Genomic DNA, 26,444 nt, shown 5'->3' on the forward strand with positions numbered 1-26,444 from the left:
CAGCCTGTCCAGGTCCCTCTGAATGGCTGCACAGCCTTCCGTTGTGTCAGCCACTCCTCCCAGTTTTGTGTCATCAGCGAACTTGCTGACAGTGCACTCTATTCCCTCATCCAAGTCATTAATGAATATATTGAATAGTACTGGTCCCACTACCGACCCTTGAGGGACTCCGCTAGACACAGACCTCCAACTGGACTCTGTCCCATTGACCACCACTCTCTGGCTTCTTTCCTTCAGCCAGTTCACAATCCACCTCACTACCCGATCATCCAGACCACACTTCCTCAGTTTAGCTGCGAGGATGCTGTGGGAGACCGTGTCAAACGCTTTACTGAAATCGAGATAGACCACATCCACAGCTTTACCATCATCTATCCACCGGGTTACGTCCTCATAAAAGGCTATCAAGTTGGTTAAGCATGACTTCCCCTTGGTGAAGCCATGCTGAGTGCCCCTAATGATCCTCCTATCCTTGATGTGTCTAGAGACAGCACCAAGGACAAGTTGTTTCATCACCTTTCCGGGGATGGAGGTGAGGCTGACCGGTCTATAGTTCCCCGGGTCCTCCTTCTTGCCCTTTTTGAAGACTGGAGTGACATTCGCTTTCCTACAGTCCTCAGGTACCTCTCCCGTTGCCCACGACTTAGCAAAGATGATAGAGAGTGGCCTAGCAATGACTTCCGCCAGCTCCCTCAGCACCCGCGGGTGCATCCCATCAGGGCCCATGGATTTATGGACGTCCAGGTTGCTTAATTGGTCCCTGACCCAGCCCTCATCTACCAAGACAGATTCCTCCTCTATCCTGACTTCTTCTGGGGCTGCAGGGGTCCGGGGCTCCTCAGGACAGCCTCCAGCAGTATAGACAGAGGCAAAGAAGGCATTCAGTAACTCCGCCTTCTTTTTATCCTCTGTCTCCAGGGCCCCCACCTCATTCATCAGTGGGCCTACATTGCCTCTAGTGTTGGTTTTATCTGCAATGTATTTGAAGAAGCCCTTTCTGTTGTCCTTGACCTCTCTTGCAAGGTTTAATTCCAAGGAGGCCTTAGCTTTCCTAGTTGCCTCCCTACATCCTCTGACAACAGACTTATATTCCTCCCAAGTGGCCAGCCCCTCCTTCCATGATCTGTACACCCTCTTCTTCCACTTGAGTTTGCCCAGCAGTTCCCTGCTTAACCATGCAGGTCTCCTGGTACCCTTCCTTGACTTCCTGCCTGTTGGGATGCTCTGATCTTGAGCTCGGAAGAAGCAGTCCTTGAATGCTAACCAACTATCTTGGGCCCCCTTACCTTCTAGTACCCTGTCCCATGGGATTTCCCCTAGCAATTGCTTGAAAAGGCCAAAGTTGGCCCTCCTGAAGTCCAGGGTTGTGATTCTGCTAGCTATTCTGGTCCTGCCACATGAGATCCTGAACTCTACCATCTCATGGTCGCTACAACCAAGGCTGCCCTCAACCTTCACCTCTTCAACCAGACCCTCCTTATTAGTGAGGATAAGATCCAGCAGCACTACTCTCCTAGTTGGCTCATCCACCATTTGCATCAGAAAGTTATCATCAATGCACTGGAGGAACCTCCTGGACTGAGGATGGCTGGCTGAGTAGGCCTCCCAGCAAATATCAGGGTAGTTGAAATCCCCCACAACAACCAGACCCTGTAATTGCGAGACTGCTCTCAGCTGCCTGTAGAAGGCCTCATCACCCTCCTCATCCTGATCCGGTGGCCTGTAATAGACACCCACAACAGTATCACCCCTGCCAGCCTGCCCCTTAATTCGCACCCACAAACTCTCAACTCGCTCCTGATCTGCCCCTGGATAGAACTCAATACATTCTAGCTGCTCACTCACATAAAGAGCAACTCCACCACCTCTCCTTAGTGGCCTGTCTTTCCTGAACAGGACATAGCCGTCCATGACCACATTCCAGTCATGCGAGGCGTCCCACCAAGTCTCTGTAATTGCCACTAAATCATAGCTCCCCGACCGAACACGGATTTCCAACTCCTCCTGTTTATTCCCCATGCTGCGTGCATTGGTGTACAGGCATTTCAGGGAGCGAGCTGAGCACACTGATTTCACCCCAGGGGTATGGGGGGCCTCCTGGTCTACCTCAACACTAGAGCGTTGCCCCAGTGGTGCAAGCCCAGCTACTACCCCATCCCCCTTCGAATCTAGTTTAAAGCTCTCCGAATGAGCCCTGCTAATTCCTGTCCCAGAACCCTTTTGCCCCTACGACATAAACCTTTCCCATGTATTACCGTCACGCCTGGTGTCTTATAAAACCAGCCATTATCAAAGAACCCAAAGCCCTGCCTGTAGCACCAGTCTCGTAGCCAGGCATTAATAGAGAGAATCCTACCATTCCATCCCACGTCATCACCTGAAAATGGAAGGAGGGAGGAGAAAACAACTTGTGCCCCAGACTCTTTCACCAACTGTCCTAGGGCCTTGTAGTCTTTCTTCATCCCCCTCAGACTACAGGATGCAGCTTCTTCCCCACCTGTCTGGAAGATCAGCAGGGGGTAGTAGTCTGTGGCCTTCACCAGGTTGGGGAGTTGCCTGGTGATATCCCTGATTCGGGCTCCAGGCAGGCTGCAGACCTCCCTGTGATGGGGGTCAGCTCTGCATATTGGGCCCTCAGATCCCTTTAGGAAGGAGTCTCCAACCACTAAAACTCTTCTCTTCTTCCTTGTGGAGGAGGTAGCTATACACCTGTCAGGTTTTTCTGACTGTGGTGGGACCTCTGATATAGGTTGCCTCTCCACCACATCCCCATTGGACTGGCTGTATTCCACTAGGGCTTCATATCTATTGCTCAGAGGCACCTGTGGAGGCAAAGTAGGCAAGGAGGGCACTCGCCTTTTGCCACAGCCATAGACTTGCCTCCACTCACTCCTCTCCTCTAAGTTATTGTTTTCCACCTGAGAGGGGCAGAGTACAGGGGTCCCTCGATCCTGGAAGCTCTCTGGCAGGTGCTCCCATTTTTGTTGCAGGGAGGGCAAAGCCTGGCTCCACCAGTCTATCTCCATTTCAGCCTCCCGAATGCTCCTAAGCCTTTCTACTTCGGCTTGAAGCCTTTCAACCTGGCTTTGCAGCTGTGCCGCTCGGCCGAGCAGATCATCTACCTGCTCACAGCGCACACAGCCCCCTGACACCACAGAGACGCTGTAGCATTCCCTGCAGCCGGCAACCTGCACCATCGCCTCCTTCCATGGGAACTCTGTCTGGGTTCCCACATTCATTCTGGTCTTCTTCCGCTGGGTAGATACCATTGTTCTTTCACTGAGCTGGGAAATACCTGTTGGTGATACCCCTGGTTCACAGCTCCTTGGCACCTTCCTCGCCTTGTGCACTGGGAGGGAGTCAGTGCCCTCCCCAACGAGCTGCAAACGACTGCAGCCTCTCCTGCCCTGGGACACACCCAGTCACTGCTGACTCACCCAGTCACTGCTGACTCCCCCTCTCCCCTCTGGCCAGGGACTAGTCCCTGCCCTCCAGGAGGCTTTTTATCACCCTATCAATCAATCAATCACTCAATCAACAGGGGGGTGGTGCGTTTAAATCGCTTAAATCGCCCACGGTGCCTCCGGCTACGCCCCCTCCTCTCCTGATTTGTTGCCAGGAACCTCCGGGTCCGGGGTGGGGGGGAAGCAGCTCGGGGCTGCTGCTCCAGGGGGGTCACGAGTACGAAAACCGCCCGGTTACAGCCCGATGCCGCCGTCGCCCCCGCACTAACCTCAAGCAGGAATACTCTATTTTTTAAAGTCAAACATGAGGTAGTTCAATCAGAATTGGGATTTGGATCGCAAATTTGACCACATTCTAGAATTAGAAGGTCTCAGTCCAGTGATGGAATCTTGGGTTTCCACAGTGAAGTAGCCTGATGCTAAAACTCTCTTGGATTTTTTTTTGTGCAGCAGGATCATTCTTGCTGAAGAGAAGTACCAGAGGAAAAGCCTAGAACAGCTTCCCCAGTTAGGGAATCTGACAGCAGTCCCACAACCTGTCCAAACCAGGAACAGAAATACTGGTGCTTCTTGTTAGATTCCAAGCTGGACAGTTCAATTCTGGAGTGCCCCATTCATAAAAGGTGACTTCTAAGATACCATTTCACACTGCTTGCAATCCGTTAAATACATAAGTCTATGTACTCATATATATGCTTGGCTTCAGTAATCAGTGCATTACTTTCACAGGTCTTGTAGTATTTTAGTTTGCCGATACAGAACATGGTAGTGATATTATATCTGCTGTGAACAGGAAGGCTAAAAGGATGAATTGATTCAGGAACGGAAGGCCTGGTGTGTTACCTTTCACCATGATTTCTAGAACGCTGTAATTTTCACTCAACAGGGACTGTAAATCTTGAACTTTCATTTGAATTTCTTAGAGCAACTCCTTAGACACAGAGAGAAGCATGTATCACTACTAACCTGGAAAGCAGAAGCCTACTTACTGAGCCTACATGATCCGACACCTGTTACCACTTCAGCGAGTCTTATAACTCTCTCATTATCACCATCAAGAAGTAAGCTGGGAAACAGTTGAGCAAATAACAGTTGGTTCAAGTTACTTTTGCACAGATTTCATATAGAGGCTTGTAAACATCCAAAACTGAATTTTCAAACCGTCAAGCATGAACTTTCTAGCTAGCTTCAACTGGTATGGTCTGGTTGTAAGTTTTGATAACATTTGGACTAAACAAAAGTTACATGTTCTGATCTTCACATTAGTAAATAGACATGACACAGAACTACCAGTTAGGAACCTGACCACAAGTTTTGCAGATAGACTATTTAGATGAAAAAAAATGGAGGCTTAGGAGCCCAGAAAGATGAGGGTGAAGATCCTGGGAAGTTGAGGATGATCCTGGAGATCAGAGATGAATGCTGGGGAATGCCCTGGGACCACAGCCTGTAATGCCTGAGGCTGTTAACTGCAAGCAGGTGCAAAGTAGGTATTGACATGACTTTCTGCCCCATCCTCCAAGACCAGCAGTGATTCCCTTGCTGATAAGGAAAGTTGAGACCTCATTAAACACACCACCAGGGTGGGGAGCAAGTGAGGATCTGAATGAGACAATCAAGCACAGGTATAGTCCTAATCTCCTTGATTCTCAGAAACAAAACAAAAAAAAAAAACCAAAACAGTATCCAGATCCACTACAAGCTGTCATTTACTGTCTCACCTGTGAGACCATCACACACAGTTGCTGATGATTCAACTACTTTGCACACTATCTTTCATGAAGTGGATGTGAGACTTACATTCATTGCACACAGCTCAGTCCTGGAAAACTGATGTAAAACGCCTGCTCCTTTTGAGTTTGCTGTCCTGTGCACGTGCCCACTTGAGTGTCCCTCAGTCCAGAACACCACATTTATGTCTACCATAAATCTACCATAAACCACTCAGAGAGAACTGAAAAAGCATTGAGGTACATACATTGATCTGGTTTTGACAACACAGAAAGGAATTTTTCACTTTGTGACAACCTGCTTGTATAGAGCACATAGAGCAAGAGAAGACAATAAATGAAGTCACATTTAAGACAGCAAAAGAATTTTGGAACAAAGCAAGGAACAAGTGGAAGAGGCCCTGAGCCCCAGAAAAGACATATCATTTATTAAAATACATAGCTGAAAGGTCAAGCTCTGAATCACTCATTAAAAATAGCAATTTGTCAGGTTGTAAGGAAGCTCTCATTTGATCTGGAGTTAACAGGAGGTCTAACAGACTCAAAGGGTATGGTCTGAGTGAATGTCAATCTTGAGGCCCAGATACTGGAAAAGCAATTCTATCAGAGGCTTTGAAAGACTGACAAACCATCCACCCATAATAACCCTTCACTGAGCTAAAGGAAAAACAACATTTCCGATACTCAGCAATTATCACCAGCATCAGAGAAGACTCTAAAAAGCCACAGTCCGGACTGAAGGATCCTGGACTGTTATTAGTCATGCAAATGTTATTGGATCACACAAATGTAGCAATGAGGAGTGGTAGCAATAAGATCTTTATGAGCCATTGGGGACAGATGTGACCCAATACTTTTCCTCTTCTCCTACTGAATATCTCAAAGACTGCCTGATGTAAAAGATCAATTTCTGAAAATCCAGCCACAGCCAACTTTTTTTTTTTAATTATTATTATTAGTTTTCAGGCAGGGGATGTTTTGTTTTGGGTTTGTTTTCGTTTAACATTAGGAGTGGCCACTGCAGAGCCCTGTAGCCGGACTGCACTTAAACTGACACCACAAAATTCGTGGACAGCACAGTGTCCATTTTCAGGCAAAGCAGACGCTGATGGACACAGTTTCTCTTAGTCCCTTTTTATAAGAAAATTTAAGACTCCTAGTGAATCCCAGTTCTACTTTACAACCAGAAACACGCACACACAAAAACCCCCTAGAACGTAATTCACATCAAGTAAGGAACTATGTTAAATATAAAGATACTGCCCCACTGTGCAAACTCACTGCAGAACCTCTACTAAATCCTACCCACATATAGCAAGGCAGCTAAAACAGTAAATCCTCATCAGCCTTTCCGATGATTAGCAGGATAAAAATCTCAGAGCTGCATCAATTTTTGATGCATACAAAAAGGAAAAAAGCCAAAGAAAAGTATCTCTAGTGCTTGTCAAATATGTGGAAGACAGTGAAATGCTTATTTATATGAACCAGGAGAAAAGAAGGAAAAAAACAAAGAAAAAAACGTTCTGAGGAAAAAGTCTGGGTATTTCAAAAATTTGTCAAGAATGGCTATGAGTAAACGATAAACTGTTCAAAATTATTCTCTTTTGATTTGTATCTTAATTATTCCTTCCAAGGGAGACTACTGTAGGTGGACCTTTCACATACTTTTCTATCTAGTTCAACACACGGTTGATGCCTGACAAGCAATGGTGATACTCTGCACAAACCAAAGACAGCAACTTCAAGCAGGTTCTTCCTATGAACCTAAAGCAGGTTTCAGGCAGTTAATAGACACAACTTTTTGCTGAACTGTCGCAGCTCACCTCTAACCCGTACGTCTTCCTCTAATGAAGATGATGGCATCTTTTTATAGCCTTAACCTCTTGCTAGAGCAAGCAATGGGAGTCACAGTCCTTCAGTTTACATGTCAAAAAGTTCCAATTTCTGCATTGTCCCTACTATATGATAAGTTTTCAATTTATTGTTACCTTTTAAAAAGCTGCTAAAAATCTCTGCTTAATTTCACCAGGCATTTCATGTTTTTCTGTTGTTTAGAGGAAGTTAGCAAAATGGATGATCAAGAATGTATGTTTTTCAGAAGTTTATTACAGAAAACAATTACTTATGTCTACTGACTTCACAGTAGAGGTTTCCACAAGTCACTGCAAGAATAAAAATAAATTCTCTAAAATATTGCCAGATTCATTTAATTTTTTTTTATCACAGTGCAGTAAAACAAAGTAAAACTAAATTCTGCATTGTATCCACTATAGTAATAAACCAACTAGAGACCTAGGCAGGCTGGAGAGTTGGGCGGGGAGAAATTTAATGAAATATAATAAGGGTAAGTGTAGAGTCCTGCATCTGGGCAAGAACAACCCCAGGTACCAGTACAAGTTGGGGACAGACCTGTTGGAGAGCAGCGTAGGGGAAAGAAACCTGGGGGTCCTAGTGGACAGCAGGATGACCATGAGCCAGCAGTGTGCCCTTGTGGCCAAGAAGGCCAATGGCATCCTGGGGTGTATTAGAAGGGGTGTGGTTAGCAGGTCAAGAGAGGTTCTCCTCCCCCTCTACTCTGCCCTGGTGAGGCCGCATCTGGAATATTGTGTCCAGTTCTGGGCCCCTCAGTTCAAGAAGGACAGGGAACTGCTAGAGAGAGTCCAGCACAGAGCCACGAAGATGATTAAGGGAGTGGAACATCTCCCTTATGAGGAGAGGCTGAGGGAGCTGGGTCTCTTTAGCTTGGAGAAGAGGAGACTGAGGGGTGACCTCATTAATGTTTATAAATATGTAAAGGGCAAGTGTCATGAGGATGGAGCCAGGCTCTTCTCAGTGACATCCCTTGACAGGACAAGGGGCAATGGGTGCAAGCTGGAACACAGGAGGTTCCACATAAATATGAGGAAAAACTTCTTTACGGTGAGGGTGACTGAACACTGGAACAGGCTGCCCAGAGAGGTTGTGGAGTCTCCTTCTCTGGAGACATTCCAAACCCGCCTGGACGCGTTCCTGTGTGATATGGTCTAGGTCATCCTGCTCTGGCAGGGGGATTGGACTAGATGATCTTTCGAGGTCCCTTCCAATCCCTAACATTCTGTGATTCTGTGAACTCATAATATTAAACAATAAAAGGTGATGACAATAATCACCACATCAGTGGGGGCACTGGAGCCAGAAAACCAAAATTCTGATTTAAACCTTTTATAAGAAGAAATATTTCACAATATATACTGACAAATTGCACATAGCATTCCTACACAAATAGAAAGTAAAACTGAAAAGCAGGGTGTTATTAATGAAAGTGACAAACAAAATATGCCTTACCTGAGTTATTCCACTGGAAGGGATCTTGTACGACTGCAGCTTCTGCTTCAATAGCTCAGGATCACTGTGGCGGAATGGGCACCCTGACAGTAAAAAACAAGAAAGCTCACAAACAAGGCTGTTTACCCAGGAGTTAGCACAGTAAGGCACTCAAGAGACTAGCTAAGCTGTTCCTAATTGTCTAACAGCTTATTAATAAGAAAGTTAATTGCCCATGTGTACAACCGCTTACTTTTTTCTTTTTTCTTTTTCCTTTTTTTTTTTTTTTTAAATAATTACTCCACTGCATGATTATCAGGGCACCACAGGCTCAAGAGTTAGATAAAATATCCCAACATAAACAGGACACAATTCTCATTCACTGACAGGAAAAGAGATTTAGTTAGTTCCTTACTAACAACGATAGTGCTGATACATTTAATAGCTGTGAAAAAAAACAGGAAAAGACAAGTAATGAGAGCCAACTGGTCTTTAAAGCATAGCCCTTTGTAAATATATCACCTTAGAAATATCTTAGAAAGTTCCACCACCTTAAATAAGAGTGGGGTATTTTTGTCCCAGATTTAGTTTTGAGACACACTGAATGAACAACTTAGTACTAGAATAACAATAGTGAAACCACTGCAGGTTTTCCATGTTTAGTCACATAGAGGTAGGAGGTTTTAAAGTACCCTAGCAAACTTCAGAATTTCAGTACGATTGAACTCATATCTCAAAACACCTCTAATTTGTCACTTTTTAAAGCATCTATACATTTACAGTCTTCTTACACTGCAGGACACAATGTATATAAAACCAGAATCTATCAAGTGCGATCTAAAGAGAACAATGCAAGACTACTGCGGCCTTAAAATTAAATACATAATTTAAGAGACTACAGGAGGGAGTAACTTCTTTAGTCAAGGGTTTCCACTGTTTTTAAACTTTTTTTTTTTAAGGAACTCACCATGATAATCCCCTTGACTTGGTGGATTGGACATGATAATCTTCATGCAGCTATATGGGGTATAATCAGTTCTCCTTCCTTCTTTCCCATAGCTGTGGCGAATGCTGTAAGCATACCCTTTGTCAAACTAAATAAAAACAAAATAATAAATTCTTACATACTGTGCCAGTGATTCTATCTGCTCTGTAAATAGAAATATTGGATAACAAAATGAATCTTCCAAACATATTCAAACTGAGAAAAATAAAAATTGAGTTGCTTGCTGCTAGCATTGATTTTTATATTAAATGGACTTGTACATGCATATATACATGTTTTACAGACACATCACAAGAAAAGGGTGTAACTGCATTGATCTAAAGTCTTTTCAGCTGATGTGGTAATTGCTTTAAAGATAAGATGATTTAAAGATCAAAATTTTGAACTCCACGATGTTAGTAAATGGAGAAAACATAGTAATTGAAAATCTTTTGTAAGTGTCCATAAACTGATTGCTTTATCAAGGCAAAAAAAATAGAAACATAGATTTCTTTACTCAGGTTCACATTCTCGTTCTCTCAGAGCATAATGCTTCACCTATATTTTGTTTCAGCACTGAAGTTCAATTCATTAGATTCTAAAATGGAGTATACTTCGCTTGTACAAAAGAGAAAGTTTTTAGCAAATGTCTTTTGTCTACTGATAGACTACCAACTCCTACAAAACGAAATCGTCTAAAGTACTATAGATGCAAACAAACATTTATCTTGGCAGCCGAGTACAGCACTATCTATATATAATTTTAGATAAGTCCTGTGGAGAACATTCAATGACATTAGTTCATGTTATTTTATGTGGCAATAGGTGGCATAAAATCTGCAATAGAATCAGATAATTTAACATACAAATTCTGTTAAGTTGTGTTAGCTACATAAGACATCAAGGAACATTTGTTCAAATACCATACTTCTAGCATTAAAAAAACCAAATAGGATAAAATAATGAAGCATCATATTTAGCATTACGCATCCTCAGCGTCTCTTCTCCTCAAAAAACTATGACAATACATAAAAGAACAACTGTGCTCTTGCTCAATTCAAAATTTTAGCATTAACATTATGTAAAGTTCTGTGTCTGAATTAAATATAAACACCTCCCAGAGGAGTTTATGTTTCTTTCTCAAAAACCACTTTAAAATAATTTCTTACTCTGATATCTTACTAATACAAGACAACGTAATATACTGAGAAATACTATTCAAGCATACAAGTAGTAACTATACTACTTCAAGGATACTCTCATTTCTACAGATAAAAGTAGTTCCCTGTTTGGCCTGTGGACTTTCAAATAGTAATTCAGAATATTCATATACCTATGAACTACCCTGACCTGCTAAAACATGTCTAAAATAAAATAGAAAAATAAGTATATTTTTCTTCATATAAAACACTTTAATGTTCTTGAAAAATATAAATAATTGTGAATGCATAATAAATGTGCATAAAAATATACACAACCTTTGAGAATAAAATCCTAAATTGCACTCGATTCTAGAAGGCTAAAAAATAAACTTGTCTATCACGGTGCTGGTCATAATCGAGTCGATGTATCAAGAGGAGCAATATTCAGCACTTCCAAAATAAGGCTTAAGACATTCAAAGCTCTGAACAAACATTGACTAATTAATCCTTACTGTGCATTTGACAAAGCGACTTTACTCTATTTTAAAAGATTAAAAAGGGGAGGAAAAAGAAAAGAGAGGGAGAAAACACATAGCATTGTGTTTTCCAGCATAGCCATGGGCAGGATCCAGCACGTAGGAATATTCCTATCCAGTCACCCCTTTTGCCAGGGAGAAAAGAGCTGGTTGGTTGAATAGTAAATGAACGCTAGTTTTGCTCACAACGGACAGTTGGGCTTACCAACTCTACATTAGAAAGAAGAGTAAGACTGTATGAGGATCTGCTATAGGCGTGTGCAGGTACTCAGGAAGGGCCAGGGGAATAGGTACCCTCCCCTTAGCAAGTCAAGCAGCAGCTGCCATCTGAGTCCTGCTGCTCCTCCTGCAGGAGCTGCAAATGATATATTCACTCCTGAAAAACAGCAAACATCACTACAAATATGTGCGTATTTTAATTCCCAGCCTCTGAGTGAACCTGCTAAACAGGAGTCTGTGACCCTATAGCCACCTATTCTTCCATCGAGAAGCTCTGGAACCTTTCCTCCTTCTTGGCAAAAGATAAATGAAAGCATATTTCATTTGCTTAACAAAGGATATTTGCACAAGCAGTTAAATTAGATTGAATTAGGTTTTTTGTAAGGGAAAAGCAAATCTTGAATGCTTCAGGATGTATTGCTTTGTTTGCCAGAAAATTAACACCCCTCCTTAGCAGTTCTGTATACTAAAGTCTTGAGCTGTACTTTTCACATCACTTGCCTTAATGCCCACAGAAATTACTTTTATTACTTAACTCATTATTTTATGCTGAGAAGCAGCTCTTTCAGTAAATAGAAACAACAGCTACACAAGAACACAACATGGCCTTGAGACAGGTTGGATATTTTCTCATTGCTTTCCTGTAACCCTGTTTGGATCTCAGAGTTTTCACAGTGGCAGACAGCAGAGAAGAAAAACGGAACTACATGGTGCAAGTCAGCACACGTGCAGTTGCACGCTTCACTGAGAGTTCTCTCATCCTTGTGATTCAGCATTTCTTATCATTAAGGAAACAGGATTTAGCACGGCTGGTATCCAACAGGCTGTGTGGTCATCCTCAGTGGGAAGAAACCATGAACTGTGGCATTTCATTTCAGAAAACACATCCTACACAACAGCCCTCTCTGGACATTGGGGAATGAACTCAACGATCAGACTCGCTCTTTCCTAATACCATTACTCTAGGTTGTGCACAAAGAAAAATCCCCCTCAGGATCAATCCTTTTTGCCAGCAAAAGCACCAAGGTATAATTAGACGTGTGTGAAATATGCAGAAACAAGAAGGCAGAGCTAGGGAACTGTCCCTTCCTATTTATTGGAAAACCCCAAATTGAAGTGGTAGGATTTTCACAGTTCCTTGAACAAAATAAACAAATTATGTGCAGCAGACATCATGCGTGTAGGTGTTTTCAGGGTCATTCTAATTGCTTATAAATTGCTTGGTTTTAAACTATTTCAGAAAGACAGTTAAAAAAAAATCTGTAAAACTACTATTACAGTATATTCTAACTGCAATCTACTATAAGGTCATCATGGCAAAAAACTGCAAAAGGTCAAAACTCAAATTAAATTATTTGAAAAATCACTTTTTTGGTGATGGTCCTGTAAGAACTTTTGAGGGTTTTATTGAAGCCTTATATGAACTTGCTCAACAATAACGAAGCTGCAGGAGTGTGTACACTTCCCTTGTATCCTGTGTGACAGTTTCCATTGAGACAAAAGAAAGAATACAAAGGCAAAAAATTATTATGTCATAAAAAACTAGGTATGCATACACATCCCACCATAGTCTGTGCTAAATATCAGCGGAAGCTTACTGCCAGAGTTAAAACAAAATAGCAATGTTAAAGCAACTTCATTATACTGTTGAGTATCTACATGTACTAGGATCACCTGCTGTTGGTAATACCTGAGATCAGGGATTCTCTGCAACTTTTAAACGGTATGGCCTACATCTCAATTATCTCTGTTATTTTTCTTCTATTCAGCTCTCTGAGCTTTCAAAAATCTGCAAGGCATTTGTAATTTATGTGCTGAGTGGATGGGCCATGGCTTTGGTGAGGGAGAAAGGGATCAAGAAATATTTCTCATTCAAGCAATGAATTGGTTCACACCAAAGCCAAGAAGCCGAGGCAAAGACAACCCTTTAACATCACCTCTATCAAAAAATCTGTCACTTTGGTGCTGGCACGTGCAAATCTTGGGATTAGCAGCAGTGGGAATTTTTGTTTTAAGAGAGTGCAAGTCAACTGTCTGAGCTTTAACTTGATCCCTGAAGATAGAAAGTTTTTTGAAGACACCTCTTTCCTCCAGGCATGGCCGTAGGACGCACATGATGCCTGGTCCGAAATGCGCAGCTGATGTCAAGTGGGTAGTTTTGAGTTTTTATGCATCAGTAGTTGTTGTAATGAACCAAGGTGTCCCATGTATGGTACTGAATGCACTAATGATGATCGTGGGTATCCTGGAACAGGTGACACTGAGGCTTTCTTAGAGTACTTCTCTCCATAAGAAACTAAACTCTTAGCACTGATTAATGGGACTAAACCAGTAGTCCAAAGCCAGAATCAAGGAGGCTGCAGGATAGTTAACTGGGCATAGGTGAGTGTACTGTAGCAAGGAACTTACATTTTGCGTTTATGTGTTATATTCACATGAGTATCAGACTAATGCAGATTAATTAGCCTTATAACTGTATGTCTAATACATAATGTATTAGACAGTCTTCACTAGAAGACATAAAAGTTATAAAATAAGGTATAAGTTAGGTACAAATAAAAAGGTATAAATAAAAAAAAAGATCTATAAACTATAAATTTGCAACTGGTATAGCCTAATAAAGCAGACTACTATGTTCCAGATAGGAAATTAAGGAAATGCTATTTTCAATAAATTCTGATCACATAAATTCCCACAAGATCTTTGGATATGGAATGAAGATGTACATCAAATGGACCATTTGGCAGGTAGATGCTCTCCTTTGAAGAAAAGCTTTCATTGAACAAAACACGGAAGGATGGCTCATGTATGCCTCATAATTATCAATTTGATTCAACTGAATACAATTTCAAAAGAGAACAATTACAAACACTATTCCCAAGGCATTCCAGCCACTGCAGAACAAGTAACGTGTCATCACTGAGAGTTACTTTGCTTATATCACTTGTCATATTTGCAGATTAGTATCTGGAAATAGAACTAGGTCCTCCATAAATTTTGTTACCAATTCTGATATTCAGCATGCATATTAGGATGGAAAATAATTTGCTGACAGGTCTTCCAAGCCCTGTGTGCTCAGGTTCACACTGCTACAAAACTTTCAGGTTTCAGTTTAACTACTTTTATATACTCCTGTAAGTTTTTATGCATCTATTCCTTACAGAACTGGGAGATTTATTTATTTAAAGTCTAACAGCTAAGCAAAATGACTGCAGTAATTCTGTCTAGCTTCTTGGCTGACCACCAGATTAGCTCCAACTCTGCAAAATTCAAAGAAGTAATGGTTTAACTTTTTTTTTTTAAACAGTCATTGGGTAATTTCCTGTCTAAAATTGTTGAGTCTGTACGGATAACAGCTTCAAATTCATAAATTTATCACACACACTTGTGTATCTTCTGAAATAATTGGTTCACTTTTTCATCTGTTTCCTAGGCAGTCGCTCAAATCATTACTGTTGACACTGCTTAGTTGGCACATGTTTTTTCAAGCAACTTTTTTTTTTTTAAGCTCACTCTTAACCTCAACTTAAGGTTATCTTTTCTCAAGCACGGTTGTCATTTATGAGCACAAATAAATGTTTCTGCATCTGCCAACAACAAAAAGTTTCAATTTATCCTAAATTCTCAACCTGTGGCACAATTTCTGCTTTAAAGGTACAGATTAGAGACATCAGCTAAAATTGAGCTGGGAAATTTTAATATGTCGTTACAGACCAAATCATATCAAGTACAAAAAACCTCTTCCCCTCCTATTTCAGATTTTCCAAACCACATGATGCAAGAATTGCTTTGCCCTGGAGATGGCTACCATCTGATTTCCACCCACCACAAGGAAATCAAAAAAGTTTTGATCAAACTCCTTGTATACTACCCACATGAGTGTAAACTGCGTGGCTGATGAACTAGTTTTTGGGCTACCCCAGACCACTCATGCAAAAATATGATAATGTAGGCTTTTATTTACAGTAGTCTAAGATTGCTTTAATGTAACTGTCTTCTGCCTTAAGACACTGCATCAAATTATCAGCACAACACATCTTAAAGCCATTTCCTATAACAACATAGTTTTTCTTAAGCACACGCTTGGTCATCTATGAAAGATTTTATTAGCTACTTCAAGACATTGCTATATTTCTTTCTGTATCTAAGTTATCAATACTTCTTTTTTCATTCTGTTGATTGTTCCACAGACATTATATTGAAAAAATCCAGATACAGAAGATGCAGTTCAAAACATATGGTTAAAAAAGAGACATTGCAATTCAGATTTGATTGTTTGGAGCAAACAATGAAGGAGTTGCTTTCAAACTGAAGCCTCTGAACAAGAAACCGGCACAGGGAAGAGTGTTCTTTTTTAGACTGTCACTAAAATAAAGTTTCCATGGGTGTAACAGCTTGTGGAGGTCAAAGACAAATGCTACTTTAAAAACTACTTTAAACAACAACTAAGAGCATGTAGAATTGTGACTTCATTTTAATGCTCATCAGTAAGAGTAGAAAAAAAACACTAACTGATTTTTATTATAATACTTGATTCATTTCTACTGGTAAACTGAAATGTCTTTGTGATTACAAAAGTATACAGCAGTCTTTGTTTAAAGATTATTTCTACAGAACATGATCTGATTCCCTTAGCATAATGTCCTACCTTCTTCGCATAATATCACCTATACATAGCATTCTTCTTGGATAAAAAGGTAGTTATATCTGAAAGAAATAAATCCTTTCCATATTGCACTGCACCGATCTCCTAATCTTTATGGGATTACAATGCCCGAGTCATTCCATGTAGTACTCTACCAATTATACTAGTCATTTTCTCTAGTATTCTTAATATTTCCAAAAATAAAAAACTTAGAAAAAGATGAAAATGCAATGTATCTATGAACATCACTGTTTTGATATTCCCAAGAATCATTATTTTTCTTAAATATTTGCTTAACCTACCACAAAATTTTCAGTGAGTAACACTACCAAAAAAAAGAAAAATCTGAGAAAAAGAACAGCCATTTTAAGCCAAAAATCGGTTTGTGGGTGACAATTTCACCCATATCAGAATTCCAGTAACTAATTAATACACAATCTTATTGAAAATATTGAAAGTTTCATGCTGGCAGTTCAGAGTGTTACTGAACACAGAGGTGTAAATTCCTTGTCATTTCAAATTAAACAACCTGACAGAGAAATAGTCATGTTTATGAATTATAATCAAGAATTATTGGGCTCTTCAGCCTGGAGAAGAGAAGGCTCCGGGGAGACCTCATAGCAGCTTTCCAGTATCTGAAGGGGGCCTACAGGAAAGCGGGAGAGGGGCTTTTTACAAGGGCAAGTAGTGACAGGACGAGGGGGAATGGTTTTAAACTGAAAGAGGGTAGATTTAGATTAGATATTAGGAAGAAATTCTTGACTGTGAGGGTGGTGAGACACTGGAACAGGTTGCCCAGAGAAGTTGTAGCTTCCTCCTCCCTGGCAGTGTTTAAGGCCAGGTTGGATGGGGCTTTGAGCAACCTGGTCTAGAGGAAAGGTGTCCCTGCCTGTGGCAGGGGTGTTGGAACTAGATGATCTTTAAGGTCCCTTCCAACCCAAACCATTCTATGATTCTATGAATTACAAGGAAATTGGAAATTATAGCAAGAAAATAAATATTTTAGATGGTGATTAACACCAAACAGGTGATGAGAAGTTCTGTTGCTTTGTTTTTAAATAGAGAAAATATTGTCTTATTTTAGACAAGAATTAAAACAACTGAATTAAAATGGCAATAATTGAAAGCACCATAAGAGAAACCGTGCTTTTTTTAAGCATCTATAAAAATACATTGGTACTGTCATTCAAATAACAAATGAACACTCAATAAACCAGATTACTCTAAACACGTTTTATTTTAAACAGATTTTTGCAGACCATTCTCTACAGTTTTAAGGAAATCTTGTGAAAAGTCTTTCTAATATCAGAGACCAATCTTGAATCCTTTACTAAATATTTACTCCATAACACTCATTTAGGAAGTTTAATATGAGATAAAAAAAAAAATCCAATAATCAATTTCTAAATCAAGGAATCTTATCCAGTTAGGAAAAAAGCCCACACTGCACTTCAGGTACTCCATGAATTACAAGCACACCAATGCTTTTCAGATTTTCCTGCTGATGCTTTTCAATCACTGCTTCTCACATTTCAATATTCAGAGAAGTTAACTGATGTAACTTGGAAGTGTATCTTTCAGCAAAAGGTAAACAGTAAATTAACAGGGCTATTCATTTCATCAGAAGTGGCAGACAGAGAACAACAGTCCCCAAAACATTCAATGGCAAAGGAGAACACAGAAAGCACTATCACTGAGAGAGATGTAAGACTGTTAACAGATTGCAAAGTAGACAGAAATTTGGCATATGGTACAATAAAAACCAACTAAGAAAGTTAAACAGAAGTTGAATAGTAACAAACTGTGTGCATCTATAGGAATAAGATTCAGCTCCAGACATCTCCCATTATTGTCAACGGAGGTCAATGCAATCAGAGGAGCCTGAAGAGTAATTTGATTTACTAACGTAGGCACCTGGAGGCTCATTAAATAAATCATTCTCTAGACACTATTGACTGTATAGGCTAGATCTCTATTGATCTTAATGGCAGCTTAGGATCCCAGTGTAAAGAATATGTACACAAGGAGAAAAGAAATTCAGTAAGTCTGTATCAGAATTGGGAGAAATCCATACTTCTATGTATACCACTGCAGCACGTATTACAGGTTTTCATAGAAGATGGATGAAGACCAGCCAGGGACCCCTCCAAAGTCCAAAAACTAAATTCCTATTGCTTATCCAAGCTCTATCAATACTCTAAACAAGAGTGCTCTCATATGATGATCTATAGTTTCATTTAAGCACAGTGAACATGGAATGCACTTACAGTCTCATGTAGCTCATCATCTATTATACTATAGCATATACTGTAACCTAGATCAGCATGTACAATAAAAACCTAAACATATAGAAATAGGAAAGAAAACTGATGTCAGCATGGAGACATGTTGTCACTTTGTGAAGAATCCTGAAATGCATCCAACTGGACTCTAGTTATGAGACCAACCAGCAATAAAATGCAGGACTGGGACATGAGATTTAGACTGCACACGAGAGGGTTTATTCTCACTAGCCCATCACAACATTTTAAAGCTGTGGATGAGAAGACAGAGGCATTCAGCAGACCAGACCACAACAGGCCAAAGGGGCAGCAAAATGGACTTTGGAAGAGATTTAGAGGAGAGCCACTGCTCTTGGCTCCAGCTCATACCCTAGATATTTGGGATATCTTCTGCTTCATGGAAAACAGTCCAATGTGTTATCATGTCCAATTGTTATCATTTAACTCAACAGTCTGGCATAGCAGGCTCCTTCATTCTAGAAAGAATAATTTTCCTCATAAGGAAGGAGAAAGAGCATACCAGAAAGCAAAGCTATCCAAGCAGTCATACTACAAACTGGAAACTTATCAGGGTATGACAACTCCCAGGTCACTGGGATAGCAGAAGAGAAACTCACAAATGAGAGAAAGTCTGAGGAAAAATTCTCTCAGCCATTCCAGGTAATCAAAATTAGCAGGACCTGCCTCATCTTGAACAGGACTCTTGGCATTAAAACAACAGACATGCATTCAACAACAGTATCAGAAATGAAGTCCAAAGGAACAGTGCATATTGATCTGCTCTTGAAGAGCACTGCTGCTGGCACGGGCTGCAATTCACCGATGGTGTTCCCAATTTCAAAGACAGGATATTGGAATTAATCCAAGGAAATCCGGCTCATTATCCAATATTCCAGTTCTACTTAGTACATCTGCCAGAAAGTGAAAAGATCTGAGCAAGTTCACCACAACAGTTGAAGTTCTCTGTCTATGCATTGTTTCCGAAGAGCAACCATTTCCTGACACGGTGGAAGACGTCATACGCTCACTGAATTGTTTATATTTTACAAGCTGTTTTATAATTTTACAAGCTGCTACGCAGCATTCCCTAAATATGCAATCTTTGAAGCAGAGACTGGAAGGTTTTGCACACCTTTTGGACTACTTAAACCATAGAAGTGTTCTTCCCTTTTAAAACCATGTACCTTGCATAGGGAGTTCACCTGAGCAAGCTCCCCATCTTGACTGATTAGATATTATTGAATTACTTAATTAATTTATAACTGCATCCTCTTGCAAGCACCCTTGTGGTGTAGCAATGTTATTAGGAATCCTATACAGATTGTTATTCCTCAATCTATTCATTGAACAGAATGACATCTGAAGCCAAGTTCAGCATTAGATGACAAAAGGCCCATAAGAAGCAAGGTAAGTTAAAAAAACAAAGGCAGGCCTTCTTTATTGATCATGAGATCCAGTGGTAAATTGCTGTTACCCTCAGGTTATAACAGTCCACCAGCAAAGCAGTCCTCAATTCATTAGAAATCTATGACTGACCCAGTCTAGTCTGTAATGCAATACAGTAAAGTCCAAGACATTCAATTTTACCCAAAGTCTCAGATTTGCAGAAGCAGCAGTATCGCTCTGAGACACTCAGTGACTAGGGCTGGAGAATATCCCTTCAACCAATTCAAGTGACAAAGTTATCAAAATGTGACACAACGGTGTCAAAAAAACCTGCCTTTTACTGAGATATGGTTAAACCTCTTGAACAAGGGTCAGTGTCAGAACAGAAGGATATTAAGTCTCCAATCATGTAATGTCTCAAGACACCAGCAAATCCCCAGTGTAAGTGCAGATAAAAAAGAATACATTAATTTTCTGGATACACTGATCATTGGAAAAAAATCAAATCATTCTTAAAATAAAACTACAAGGAGGCCGAGTAACAAATATGTTTCTTCCAACTGGTAAGTATTCCTTATATCTACTCTTGAAACATGTACACTTAACTTTTTTGATGCAGTCATAAAAGAATGATAAAATCAAGGCAATAATACACAAAATTGTACACGGAGATTTTATGTTTTCCAACCCTTTTGAACATAGAGTAAACTGGATATTAGAACTCTCCAAACAGCACAGTTTGGCTTAAGAATGCTGGCATTCTCTCTGTAAAAACACTGCTGTAAAAACAGATTTTTTTCTTTATTAACAACACAATAAAAGACAAAATTGTATTTTAAGATGATGATCAAAGGGAACAGAAGTACAGAAAAACAGATATTAGCCCTTGCTGTCATAATATGGAGAACTGCTTACATATAAAGACCATTTATATTCTATATTATGCAGAGTGCACTGTAATCAAGATGTATGTGAACTCTAGACTGCAAGTATGACAAGAGTCTTTCTGCATTCAATGACAGAAGAAAGCTTGTTTTAAAACCACAAGACTATTTCATTAATTAAAAGATGACTTGACTGCAGGGAAAATGCAAACAGAAAAATAAAGAATCTCTGCTGCCAGACTGCTCTGAACTGTTGCAGGAGAAGTAACATAGTGACATACACCCCATTCTTTACTGCCTGCTGTAAGGTTCTAAAAACAGGGAAATAAATCTAGCAACAAAACACAAGAAAAAGCCCAACTACTGTAATTCATGTAAAAAAGCAGTATTTCTTCTTTTAAAAAAAAAATTCCTCAGGGTTTCACTGGTATTGCCCCAGTTCTCATGCCCCAAACCCAACTGCATTAAGTAGATGAATGAGAAAAAGAAAAAAAAAATTGGAATTTAAACAACAAAACTTGCCATAAAGACCACTAGCTTCTGCTCCCCCATGTACAGCTGGGGGATGGGGAGGGGGGAAAAAAAAAAAAAAAAAAAAAAAAGGTGTTTGAGGGACATTTTGTTTTTCTCCTTATGTGAGTGGACTTAAGAACGGACATAGGGAACAGGAAAAGCTCACAGCACACGACATTATGCAGAACTCCATTTCACAGCTAAATAGCATTATACATTATATTGTACATGTAGAATATAAAATCAGAACCTAACCTTCTTTCAAGAAGTGGTAACCTCTATAATGTTGAGATACTTAAGCCCTATCATGGTAATTTCCTAAATCAATATATTAGATTTCTGAAACATAAATTGTGCATAGCACAAGTAATGTATAAAAGAGCTGTCCTGTCTTTATTCATGAGATTCAACAGATTTCAAAGACATGCTGCAGAATGTTAAATCAATTCTGAAAGTAAAAATACATTGTTATTTACATCACGCCTATGTGGTATATCAGCAGAGTGCACAAAGCAGTACAACATGCTGCTTTTCTGGATGACTGGATATGAAATATAGCCATGACTTACTGGCTGAATACAGACAGATGGAATATGACAGCTATATGATGTTACAACAATTACATGGACATTATCAAAAGAGAATGCAAAGTATACAGGATTATGGGTTTTGTTTTGGAAGTCAGTTTATACGATTACAGGAAATGGGAACATTTAAAATAATCTTAAAATATTCTGTCAAATAATTATATCAAGATTACTAAACTATTCTATCAAAACTTTTGTGTTCAAAAGCACAGAACACAACTGGAAGAGACCTGCTATGTCATTTAGTTTATCCTGGAAGGTAATAAAAAAGATATGGATTATTAGATTTGCATCTCAAAAACAGCTAACCCATCTTAGAACTTGGGGTAAATAGCCAAAGAGCTTAAATGCATTACTGGTGGTGTGTGTGGCAACTTACAGCAGGTATTTTTTAGCAGGTGGATATAAAGAGAGAGCTGTACGGTTAAGAAGGTATTTGACAGAGCCTGCTAAAGACCATACTGAGAGACACTCAGATACTTCACAATCGCTGAACTTAGAAATTTGGCAACCAGACAGGCAAATCCATCTATTACTTTTCTTAAAATGTCACAGACTGACTGACTTGCTGCTGCTGTGATGGCTAATAAAACAGAAACCTCTTCTGACAAGTACACAGTCTTTCTACAGCGGTAATAAAGTGCAAGTCTGACAAGTGGTTCAAGGCTACAAAAAGAATCTTAGAAAATTAAAGGTCTGGCTTTGACATCCATTTTTACACATACAATTCTAAAAAGATACTACAGTATGAAAAGAAAATGTGTTGCTGGGAATAAAACAAGTCATAAGAGAGCAGATTCTGATCTAAATTAGTTTTAGTACAAGAAAGATATTTATTGCTTTCATTCTTGTCAGTGCAAGAACCTTATCACTAACCTGCTCATACACTAGATTACTAAATAGAGATTTCAATGCCTAATATGTAACAACTATGGAAACTGATCCTTTCTTTTTATGGTAGCTAATACAGTTAAAAAACATAATTAAAATTATGGTAGTACTGTAATTAATGTCCTGGAAGAGAGATTACATAGCTAGAGCTCTTCTCTGTCCCTAAGACATGCCACAGGCTGAAAGATCATCCAAAATTTTCCCTTATAATGTAAGTCAGACGATGAAAACTGAAAATCAAAAGGGCAGATACATTTTTAACAGGTTAAAAGAAAAAGGCTGAACAAATAAAAGTACTTTAAAGTGAATAATCATAGGAAAATGACACTGTAACTTTGGCTTCACAATAAAGACTGGAGAATTCCAGTTTTAACAGAACATAACTGAGAAATCTGGTAGCAACTGAAAAGGGGATTGTGTTTGGAGTGAAAGAGCACACATTTTTATCATAGTATTTATTACTGTGATTCCTAGAATATTTATAGGCCCACACAATAACCTCCAAGTATATCATAGCCTAAAATTATTTTATGTTTTCTAGTGCATAACCATCAGTTCTAGTCTATTTTAATAACACCCATTAAACAAAAATATGGTAAAAAATGTTTTTATACCAGCTCCATTTCACTTAAGAAATACTGCTTTAAGATTTTGAATCTATTACACAAAAATTAGCTTTTTTTTAAATCAACTTTTTTTTAAAAACCAAGTTGCCATAATAAAAACTGTCTTATGAAAAAAAAAAAGTTAAAATATAAAATGACAAATAGTGAAACAGATTCTTGGCAATATTCAGTAAGCTTAGATAACTGTAAAATACACTGATATGCTGATTAGTAATTTAAGGCCTGAGAAAAGAAAATTTCAGAGGGAAATACACAGAAGGATGACTGAGTTTAATATGCATCTACATTAGCTACGGGGCATAATTAAAACGACATCACTCTCTTAAATCTACATAATTTTGTCCCAAAGACCCTTTCTCTTTAGTATCTGTAACTTTACTGATAAACCACTAAGGACCTTGGGTTTAAAAGGTCAGGCAGCATTGTTTTGAAGTAAAATACATCCTTACAAGTAAAAGGGTAAAAAAGTAAGGTTTTGGTTTGGTTTTATTCCTCCTAGTGCTCAGAACTCCAGATGTGGCAGGCAAAATAAAATTCTAATGCATACTGAAAGAAAAGAGTACCAAGAAAAGTTGCAGATTATTCCCCACCAAAAGGTACAGGGAGTTGATGCAGCATCTACCACTGGAGGGAAAAAGCGAATGTGGCTAATTTTGGAAATGCCAGTAACACCATTTATTGATACCAAAAAGTATCATTACTTTGGGGGGAGGCATGGGGGCATCCCTTTACCAGTGAATATTCTACCTGTAAATTTAAATACCATCCAAGTTAACTAGTTGAATTCAATAGCAGAACGTTATGCACCACTTACCATGTATTACTACACTTACCCCAATTTTTTAAATTTCTGAATACAGTCAAACCATGTGCAGGCTATACATACATATATATAGACACATACACACACTATATATATTCATTTATTTATATAAAGTCATAAGTTAACTGTAACTTCTCAGTGATGATTATATACATTGCATATGGGCAGAAATGGTGAAAAAAAAAGATTACTGTGATCTTATTTTGTTGTCACAAGTGGTAGGACATTTCTACCATGTATGACAAAGAACATCTAGTCTTATATTCACAACTGATATCTCATTATCTGACATCTTACATGTCAACTGGAGCTATGATGTGCTTCATTTACCTGCACAATTTGGAAAAAAAAAAGTAAAATCGACTATGAGAGAAAAAGCCACAGAACACGTCTGTCTTCTTTATTAAACGAAGAATATAGAGAGCAGCAATACCTACAAAGTTGCACACATGTGTGTGAGTAAGGTGAACAATGTAGATGTTACTGGTAAATCCCTTTGCAGCAAAGTCTGGATTTCCTATCTGTCAGGAAAGTTGAAATAGTTATCAACTGCTTTGCAAAACTTGTATTATTAATCCTATCGTGCAGTAATGTCCATAAATACAGCATGGCATGTTATTTTAACGACAGCAATGCCATACTACTATTTAACTCTAAGCCCTAATAAAAATCACCATCTGATGCCAACTTTAAACTATTTCGATTTGAGCTCATGATGCTTAATTAAACAGGAAGCAAGCAATTATCTCTAGCTCTAATTAGATGAGCTAATTTTCTGTAGTCTTTCCAGAATCACAGAATCATCTTGGTTGGAAAGGACCTTTAAGATCATCGAGTCCAACCATTAACCTAACACTACCTAGTCAACCACTAAACAATATCCCTAAGCACCACATCTACTCATCTTTTAAATACCTCCAGGGATGGTGACTCCACCACTTCCCTGGGCAGCCTGTTCCAATGCTTGATAACTGAGCTTGAGCTGACAGCGGCAGCAGCAACGACAGCGACTTGAGGTTAGTGCAGGGGCGAGGACGGCATCGGGCTGTAACGGGGCGTTTTTTGTACTCGTGACCCCTGTGGAGCAACAGCCCCCACCTGCTTCAGCCCCGAGCTGCTTCCCCCCCACCCCGGACCCGGAGATTCCCGGCAACGAATGAGAAGAGAAGGGGGCGTAACCAGAGGCACTGCAGGCGATTTAAGCGATTTAAACGCACCACCCCCTGTTGATTGGGTGATTGATTGATTGATCAGGTGATAAAGAGCCTCCTGGAGGGCAGGAACTAGTCCCTGGCCAGAAGGGAGAGGGAGACTCAGCAGTGCCTGTGTGAGTCAGCAGTGACTGGGTGTGTCCCAGGGCAGGAGAGGCTGCAGTCGTTTGCAGCTCGTTGGGGAGGGCACTGACTCCCTCCCAGTGCACAAGGCGAGGAAGGTGCCAAAGAGCTGTGAACCAGGGGTGTCACCAACAGGTATTTCCCAGCTCAGTGAAAGAACAATGGTATCTACCCAGCGGAAGAAGACCAAAATGGATGTGGGAACCCAGACAGAGCTCCCACGGAAGGAGGCAATGGTGCAGGTCGCAGGCTGCAGGGAATGCTACAGCGTCTCTGTGGTGTCAGGGGGCTGTGTGCGCTGTGAGCAGGTAGATATCTGCTCGGCCGAGCGGCACAGCTGCAAAGCCAGGTTGAAAGGCTTCAAGCCGAAGTAGAAAGGCTTAGGAGCATTCGGGAGGCTGAAATGGAGATAGACTGGTGGAGCCAGGCTCTGCCTTCCCTGCAACAAAAATGGGAGCACCTGCCGGAGAGCTCCCAGGATCGAGGGACCCCTGTACTCTGCCCCTCTCAGGTGGAAAACAATAACCTAGAGGAGAGGAGTGAGTGGAGGCAAGTCTATGGCTGTGGCAAAAGGCGAGTGCCCTCCTTGCCTACTTTGCCTCCACAGGTGCCTCTGAGCAATAGATATGAAGTCCTAGTGGAATACAGCCAGTCCAATGGGGATGTGGTGGAGAGGCAACCTATATCAGAGGTCCCACCACAGTCAGAAAAACCTGACAGGTGTATAGCTACCTCCTCCACAAGGAAGAAGAGAAGAGTTTTAGTGGTTGGAGACTCCTTCCTAAAGGGATCTGAGGGCCCAATATGCAGAGCTGACCCCCATCACAGGGAGGTCTGCAGCCTGCCTGGAGCCCGAATCAGGGATATCACCAGGAAACTCCCCAGCCTGGTGAAGGCCACAGACTACTACCCCCTGCTGATCTTCCAGACAGGTGGGGAAGAAGCTGCATCCCCTAGTCTGAGGGGGATGAAGAAAGACCACAAGGCCCTAGGACAGTTGGTGAAAGAGTCTGGGGCACAAATTGTTTTCTCCTCCCTCCTTCCATTTTCAGGCGATGACGTGGGATGGAATGGTAGGATTCTCTCTATTAATG

At 40.3% G+C, this 26,444-nt stretch overlaps 1 protein-coding gene across 1 annotated transcript in view; it reads right to left on the reverse strand.

The window, feature by feature from the left end:
- Positions 1–26,444, reverse strand: part of PRIM2 (DNA primase subunit 2) — a 144,282-nt gene that overhangs the window by 18,700 nt on the left and 99,138 nt on the right. The window contains exons 11-12 of the mRNA XM_068408980.1: positions 9,465–9,591; positions 8,519–8,601 (exon numbers count right to left, since the gene is read on the reverse strand). Of these exons, the coding sequence (XP_068265081.1) occupies positions 8,519–8,601; positions 9,465–9,591 (210 nt within the window). The remainder of the gene's footprint in view (positions 1–8,518; positions 8,602–9,464; positions 9,592–26,444) is intronic.

The sequence above is a fragment of the Nyctibius grandis genome, chromosome 1 (genome assembly GCF_013368605.1).
Source record: "Nyctibius grandis isolate bNycGra1 chromosome 1, bNycGra1.pri, whole genome shotgun sequence".
Lineage (NCBI taxonomy): Eukaryota > Metazoa > Chordata > Aves > Nyctibiiformes > Nyctibiidae > Nyctibius > Nyctibius grandis.